Source organism: Microtus ochrogaster, unplaced genomic scaffold, assembly GCF_000317375.1.
Source record: "Microtus ochrogaster isolate Prairie Vole_2 unplaced genomic scaffold, MicOch1.0 UNK87, whole genome shotgun sequence".
NCBI classification, from domain to species: domain Eukaryota; kingdom Metazoa; phylum Chordata; class Mammalia; order Rodentia; family Cricetidae; genus Microtus; species Microtus ochrogaster.
Genome location: NW_004949185.1, coordinates 1,198,665 through 1,206,907, shown reverse-complemented (window position 1 = coordinate 1,206,907; position 8,243 = coordinate 1,198,665). Strand labels below are relative to the sequence as shown.

The 8,243-nt window shown below is 46.3% G+C and overlaps 2 protein-coding genes across 2 annotated transcripts in view; one reads left to right on the top strand and one right to left on the bottom strand.

Annotated features, from left to right (window-relative positions):
• LOC101994656 (RT1 class I histocompatibility antigen, AA alpha chain-like) overlaps positions 1 to 8,243 on the top strand; it is a 629,094-nt gene that overhangs the window by 396,801 nt on the left and 224,050 nt on the right. The window lies entirely within an intron of this gene.
• Msh5 (mutS homolog 5) overlaps positions 1 to 8,243 on the bottom strand; it is a 22,779-nt gene that overhangs the window by 10,409 nt on the left and 4,127 nt on the right. Inside the window, exons 8-9 of the mRNA XM_026777874.1 lie at positions 8,146 to 8,228; positions 7,553 to 7,598 (exon numbers count right to left, since the gene is read on the bottom strand). Coding sequence (XP_026633675.1) covers positions 7,553 to 7,598; positions 8,146 to 8,228 — 129 coding nt within the window. The remainder of the gene's footprint in view (positions 1 to 7,552; positions 7,599 to 8,145; positions 8,229 to 8,243) is intronic.

Here is an 8,243-nt window from a genome sequence, read left to right as displayed (position 1 = left end):
AAAAAAAAAAAAAAAAGGAGCCCAAAAAGGGAAGACTGATCCCCTGGAACTGAAGTTCATGTGTCTGTGAGCTTATCAATGCGAATGCTAGTCCTTGAATTGTCTTTGAAAAAAATTACATTTAAAATTGTGTGTTTGTGTGTGTAAGAGAGGGAGGGAGGGAGGGGGAGCATGTATGTGCCATGGTGCACATGTAGGGGACAGAGGAGAACTTGTTTGAATTGGTTTTCTTCTTCTGTCATGTGATATTTGCACACTGTGTGAAGGTGTATTGCTGTGATTGGTGTAATAAAATGCTGAACAGCCAATAGCTAGGCAGGAGAGGTATAGGAAGGATTTCCCAGGAAAGAAAGGAAAAGGAGGATAACTAAGGTGCAGAGGAGGCGCCAGGAGATATGGAAGAGAAGCAGGATGAGTGGTACGTGACAGAATGTGGATTAATAGAAATGAGTTATGAGTTAGTTAAAAACAAGCCTAAGTTAAGGCCAAGCTTACTGTTTTTTTGTTTGTTTGTTTTGAGACAGAGTTTCTTTGTGTAACAGCCCTAGCTGTCCTAGAACTAGTTCTTGTAGATGAGGCTGACTGCAAACTCACAGGGATCTGCCTGCCTCTGCCTCCTGAGTATTGGCATTAAAGGCTATGCCACCACTGCCCAGCTTGGCCCAAGCTTTCATAATTAATGAAGCTTCTCTGTGCCGTTATTTGGAATCTGGCTGGCAGGACAGAAAAAGACTTGCTACGATATGAGTTCTGGGAACTGAACTCAGGTCACCAGGCGTAGTGACAAGTGCCTCTGCCCACTGAGCTGGCACCTCAATCTACTTAGTTTACAGTTCCTTTTTCTTCTTGTTTAGAGACAAGGTCTCATTATGTAGCCTTGGCTGGCCTAGAGCTCATAGAGTCTGCCTGCTTCTGCCTCTGGTAAGACTCAACCTAGTCACCGTGTCCAACTCTTCTTAAATGTCTAATAATGGTCATCTCTTAGAAGAGGAAGGACTTGTAGAGACGGTGAAGGTGTTTCAACAGGTGGGTCTGATTCATACATGACTAGTGTGTACAGACATCATCACACCTTTTGCTGCCAGAAGTATTACCTGTTAAGTTAAAATAAATTACTCTACAGCAGTAATGTCTCATCTGAATTTGTTTAATTCTGGGTGTGGGTTTTAATTCTGTAAGAACTTTAGCCTGGGGTTCTTTTCTACGTAATAACAAGCCATTCATTACTCACGCTATCTGAGAGCCAGCAAGTGGAGATCTGGGCCTGAGGGTGTCACCTCCCACTTAGCCCATAGCCAGTTATCTTCAATCAGAACACCCCAAAGTAGAAGAAAACCAAAGATGCATTTCAGTTCAAGGGTGGGTTTTGGCCACCCTCGTTCTTCTCCAAGGAAAAGAGCGCTTGGGCCACAGCAGTGTCGGCCGGACCAGGGAGCTCTGTCCCAACTCTGTAGAGCACGAGACCCACCTAGCGACTCCCTTCTAGAACACCAGGTCTACCAGACTCCTGTTCTGTTAGTGACCCGAGGAAGTGAGGATGGAGTCAGGAACTTGTCCAACACCGCACTGCTAATGAGAAGTGCGTGTGGGTGTCAGGCTGCAGCACCCTGTCAGCTGGGAGCCGCTGCAGCCTGCACTTCAGCACTCAGTGCTGCCTTACCGGGTCCCATGTGGAAATCTGCGTTTGCGGCTCTCATCTGCCCCATGTTCTCACATGAGCAGAGGATAATCGTGAACCTCTGATCCTCTTCCTTCTACCTTCTGCTCTATGTGATGCTGGGGAAGGAACCCAGGGAAACACACTACCAACTGAGCTACATCCCTGTTGTGGAATGTTATTTTAGCTAGGCAAAGAAGTGTTACTTTTGTTTATCCTACGGAATATTACTTTAACTGTGTAAAGGTGTGTTACTTTTGTTTATCCTACGGAATATTACTTTAACTGTGTAAAGGTGTTTATGCTGCATTTATTTAACGATGTAAGGATGTGTGCTTAATTATGTAAAGATGTGTTGCATTTGTTTCACCTTGCCTGCCTAAGGCACCTGATTGGTCCAATAAAAAACTGAACAGCCAATAGCTAGGCAGGAGGGGGACAGGCAGTGCTGCCAGGCAGAGAAAATAAATAGGAGGAGAAATCTAGGCTCAGAAAGAAAGAGGAGGAAAAAGGAGAGAATAAGGAACATGTCTGGGGCAAGAAGCCAGGCAGATGCCAGACAGACAGACATAGAGAAGCAGTGAGAGTAATATATACAGAAACAGAAAGGTAACAAGCCCCAAGGTAAAAGGTGAAGAGAAACAGGTTAATTTAAAAGAGCTAGCCAGAAATGTGCCTAAGATAGGTCGAGCATTCAAAAATAATAATAAGTCTCAGATTTGGGAGCTGGTTGGTGGCCCAAAAGAAAAAGCCTGGCACACATTCCTAGTCCTTACTCTATCCCTCCCCTTTAAAAAATTTACATGTATTAGCTGGGCGATGATGGCATATTTCTTTAAACCCAAAAGAGACAGAGACAGGCAGATCTCTAAGTCTGAGGTCAGCTTGATCTACAGAGTGAGTTCCAGGACAGCCAGGGCTACATAGAGAAGCCTTGTCTTGAAAAAAATAGAACAAAACAAATTTTTGTGTGTGTTTAAGTCTGTGTGAGTATGTGCAATGGATGAGCAAGTACGTGTCTTAGAGGCCGGAGGGTCTTGCATCCTGGAACTGGAGTTCCATGCAGTTCCACGCAACTGTGAGCAGCCTGGCATGGGCGCTGGAACCTGAACAAGGATTCTTTAGAAGAGCAGCAAGTGATGAGCCACACACACACCTTCTTAAAAAACAGTCACACCTCCCAAGCAAGTGTTACAGGTGTGTGCTATATGCCTTGAGATACACACACACACACACACACACACACACACACACACACACGATGATCTTGCCAAGTAGCCAAGGCCTCAAACTTGTATTACCTCCAGCCCTGCCCTTTCTGAGTGCTGAGATTACAGGTATTCGCCCCATGCCTGGCTCTCTCCTTCTTTAGCATAATTCTCGTTTCCATAGGAAAGTCTCTTTCTCCATGCTAGGCATGCTCATCTATTCCTGTAATCCCAGCATGCAGGAGGCAGACAGGAGGATCATCAAAAGAAGAAGGCCACGTGGGCCTTTCTAGCAAGTTTCAGACTGGTCTGGGATGCACAGTGAGACCACGTTTTCAGCAAATCCTCTAAGACCCCCACTTTTCACTCCCTGCTTGGAACTCAGGATTTACATTTGAAGCATTAAAGAATGTGTGTAAATTCTGTTACTCAGAGATCATCCTCAGTCCCCAGAAGGAATGTGTTGCAGTGGGGCAGACGGGGGAAGGAGCAGCCCTAGGCCTATCTGCTAGCAAAGGTTTGTATGTGTTCTGAGGTTCTGGAGACGATGCAGCTAGTATGCTTGAGTTCCTGTACTGTGCACACTCACTGAGTATTCTACCTACAAAGTCATGTGCCAGACACGGGCAACAGGAACTCACAAGTATAAGGCAACTGGTTCACCAAGAATTCTAACCTGATGTGAAAGAACGCTGGACCACACGGGCACAAGGAAGTGCACACCCACCTCTCATGTGCACCTGTGAGAGCGTCACCTAAAAGGTCAGAGTGTAAATGTTGACAGGGGTGACGAGATTACAGGGTAGAGCTAGCAGAAAAGGATTTACGAGGAATCTGGAGATGTGAACCTGAAAATTAAAACCAAGGTGAACAGGGGTGTGACGATTGGTTTAAATCGTCAATGTGAGTTGTGCTGGTGAAGGGTTGTTAGATGTCTGAGTTATTGTGGGCATTGTTCCTTGAACAGCAGAGGAGAGGGTGCCTGAACTGTCCTTGCCCCACTATCACGCTGATGATTATCTCAAATATCACCATAGAATCTTCGTCCAGCGATGAATGGAGATAGAGACAGAGACCCTCATCAGAGCAACGGACTGAGCTCCCAAGGTCCAGTTGAAAGGCAGAAGGAGGGAGAAGACAAGCAAGGAAGTCAGGACCGCGAGGGGTTGGTCCACCAACTGAGGCAATGTGCCTGTTCTAATGGGAGCTCACTAAATCCAGCTGGAAGGGATCTGAATGAGCATGTGATCAAACTAGACACTGATTGTGGCTGACAATGGGGGCTGACTGAGAAGTCATTGGTAAAGGCACTGGGACTTGTTTTTATGGCATGTTCTGGCTTTTTGGGACCCTAGTCTATATGGATGCATAGCTCCCTAGGCCTGGATGTAGCGGGGAGGGTCTTGGACTTCCCACAGGGCAGGGTTCCCTGCCCTCTCTCAAGCAGGGTGGGAGAGGGAGGAGGGGGTGGGGGGGAAGTGGGAGGGGATTTGGAGGAGGAAAGGAAGTGTAAATAACTGAATGGAAAAATAAAAATAAAAAAAAGAATACCAGAAAAAAAATTGTCAATTTGATACAGTCTAGACCTACTTCTGAGAATGTCTGAGGGATTATCTTAATTATATCCATTATATACAGTGCTATATAATATATTACATACATAGATATATTATTTGTGCTTTAATTAAAAAAAAAAAGCGTGCCTGAAGATCAGAGGGCAAAGCAGTCACACTAGGCAGCCATACAGGCCAGGCAATAGTGGTACACACTTTGACCCCAGGACTCAGGCCAACCTGTGCTATACAAGATAGATTCAGAAACAGATCCAGGTGGTAGTGGCTCACACCTTTAATCCCAGCACTAGAGAAGTGAAGACAAAAGTGATATGGCTGGGAGGAGAGAGGAATATAAAAGGGAAGAGACAGGAACTCTACTGGCATGTGGAGTCTGAGGATTCGTGGAGACAGGATCTCGCCCTTTTGGGTTGAAGATTTGGTAGAGGTAAAAGGTCTCTAGTGGTTGGCTGCTTTGCTTTTCTGGTCTTCAGCTTGAACCCCAATATCTGTCTCTAGGTCTTATGATGTGGAGAACTGTGAGCAGCACTGTTCCCTGGGCTTAGGATCTTAGACTGAATGAGGAGAAACCTAGTAAACACTGGCACGCACACAAGAATCCTCGCTCTTATTCACTGCTCTCTGCTTTAACTGCAGATACAATGTGACTTCCCACGATGATGGGACCTGGAACCGTGAGCCAATAAACCCTTTTACCCTTGAGTTACTTCTGATCAAATATGCTGCCATAGCAACGGAAAAGAAACTCAGGAAGGGACCCTACACACCACACTACAGATCACACCACTACATATGCTAAGCTTTCCCGTGACAGGGAAGCATCCTTGTTTCTACTTAAGACTTTTTAAGAAGTGGACATGCCCAGATCTCTGGGTCAGGCCAGCCTGTGGTTTAGAATGAATGGCTCATTTAGAAAAAGAGACCAGAGGCAGGGACCATTTTGGAGGTAAATGCAATGCTTCTGATTAACATCCTGATAGCCAGAATTAGATTGTAAAGAGGAAGGAAGGATGGCTAAGAGATTCCAGGATAGAGACAAGAGACACCAGTGAATAACTGAATATGAGGGAAAGCATCAGTCCAAGGTGCCTATCTTGAGATGTTACACTGCCAGCAATGCCATCAGCTGGAAAATGGCAGGAAGACGTCCGGATGTTCTGAGCTGCAGTGTCTATGGAAACCACAGGTGGCAACAATATGCAGCTGTCCGACCATGAATGTAATCCTACACATAAATGTGGGCGTTAGGTGAATAATTCCTGTTTTTTTGTTTTTTTTTTCCGTTTTTCAAGACAGGGTTTCTCTGTAGCTTTTGGTGCCCATCCTGGAACTAGCTCTTGTAGACCAGGCTGGCCTTGAACTCACAGAGATCCACCTGCCTCTGCCTCCCGAGTGCTGGGATTAAGGCATGCGCCACCACCGCCCGGCCCTGTTTTGTTTTTTGAGACAAGGTCTCAGCACGTGGCTCCAGCTGTCAGGGAACTCACTGTGTAGACCAGGTTGGTCTCAAACTCACAGAGATCCTCTGTCTGCTTCCTGGGCTACGATTAAAGGTGTGCACCCCTGCACTTGGCTAATTTCTGTTTCGTTTGCTATCGAATAGAGTCTCACGCAGCACAGCTGCCTCCATCTAATTTTTTAAAGACCATTTTATTTACCATTTTTTTAATGTGTATGGGTGCTCTGCCTGCATGTAGGTCTGTGCACTACTTGTGTGCCTGGTCCCCTGAAGTCAGAAAGGGGCTTTAGATCCCCTAGAACTGGAGTTACAAAAAGTTGTGAACCTCTGAACCTCCATTTGGGGCCTGGGAATCAAAGGTCTTCTGCAAGAGCAGCCACTGTTGCCGGTCGGTGGTGGCACAAAATTTTAATCACAGCCAACCAGGGCTACACAGAGAAACCCTGTCTTGAAAAACAAACAAACAAACAAAAAAGAGCAGGTAGTACTCGTAACTGCTGACTCACCTCTATCCCTGGCCTCCAATTCTTTTTTTTCCTTGGGGTTGGGGGTGGGTGTCGAGACAGGGTTGCTCTGTAACTTTGGAGCCTGTCCTGGAACTCACTGTGTAGACCAGGCTGGCCTTGAACTGACAGAGATCCCCCTGCCTCTGTCTCCCAAGTGCTGGGATTAAAGGTGTGTGCCACCACTGCCTGGCTAGCCTCCAGTTCTTGATTGATTTTACTACCTCAACCCCACAAAAGCTGGAATTATGGGGGGAATGTGCCACCATGGTCTGTTTGAATAGCTCAATGTGTGTGTGTTTGTATGTATGTTTCTGTGCATGCTCGGTGTATGCACACGCATATCTGCGTATGAAAGAAGCTGACTGGCATTAGGGATCTTCTTTGATTGGTCGTCACCTTATTTTTCAGAAAAGCATTTATTACAGGTATTTGTTTTGTATGTTACATGTGTGGTCCCATGCCGACCAGAGCAAGCGAGTGAAGGTGAGAGAATGTCTATCGTGTGGGTCTGGAAGTCCGTCCTACCTCGGGTCTGTAGGGTCTATGTTGAATACCTTTACCTGCTGAGCTGTCTTGCTAGCTTGCCAACTTATTGTTTGAGACAGTTTTTCTCACTGAAGCTGCGCTTCCTGGTTTGGCTAGACTGACTGCCCCCCGGCTCTGGGGCTGTCGTCTGGGGATCCGGACGCAGACCTCCCGTTCGTACAGGCACTCGACTCTCAAGAGCTAAGTCCAGGGAAGGCATTTGGAGAGGAGGCATGCCTAGCCTTGTTTAACGTTTTTTTTTCTAGACTGGGGATGGGGCATCATACTTTGAGTATCCTACCAGTGAGCCATGCTCTTAGCTTTTGATATGGTGTTAAATTATCTTGTAATCCATCCGTAGTTTGTGGTTAAGTTTCTTCTGCAGGTATGTGTGTTTGTATATTATTCATGACCATGTGTGTATCTGTGCTGACAAAAAATGAGGACAATACAAGCCACTATGCTGGGCAGTTCTCATTTCTAGTCCTACTAAATCACAGTGTTTGCATGGCCTGTAAGCGCTGTTAGCAGGCCTTGGTATCCCGTGTGTGTTTGTTTATAGACATGTCTGAAGGCCTCGGTATCCCGTGTGTTTGTTTATAGACAGTCTGAGACCCACTCACCTGAGCAGCTTCTGTCCCCACTTAGAGCGGCATCTGTTGAGGATTCCTGTGGGGTATGCATAGGGGTGAACTTGTTACAAGGAGGCCTAGATACAGGACACAAAGGCAGCCAAGTTAGGGCCTGGCCACAAATTGTGGCCTTGGATTATCACGGGAGGTTAGGAAAAGGGATGGACTCAGCTAGGAAAACATATAAATGGATATAGCCACAGTTCACAAAAGTCCAACACAGTATGTAAAACTTAAACATAACACAGTGAGAAACTGGACACTTGGAGCCGTGTCCTTAACTTACCCTAAAGCTTGAGGAACCAGATAAAAACTATACAAATCAGGTATATAATGCTCCTCTGTGAACAGAGCGGCATGCAGACAGAGCCGGAGACTGAACATAGTATTGGATAGGGCACAGCCGACATGCAGATTACACTACATGGCTAGGTATAAAGAAGCTCAGGCTGAGAGTGGGCACAGCGACCGAGAGATCTGGGCTGGTTGGCTGTAAAGCAGGGAGAAGAGACTGTACACATCTCCAGTCAACTGCTTTTCTAGCAGGCTTTCCCAGCGTGGGGTGAACTATAGGGCACACCTACCAAAGAGGCTGAGCCCTTCCTTCAGCCCGCTGGCTACTTTGTACACGGAGGGGTGAGACTCGCTCTTGAAGATCTGCAGAACGCTGTCACAGAGAAAT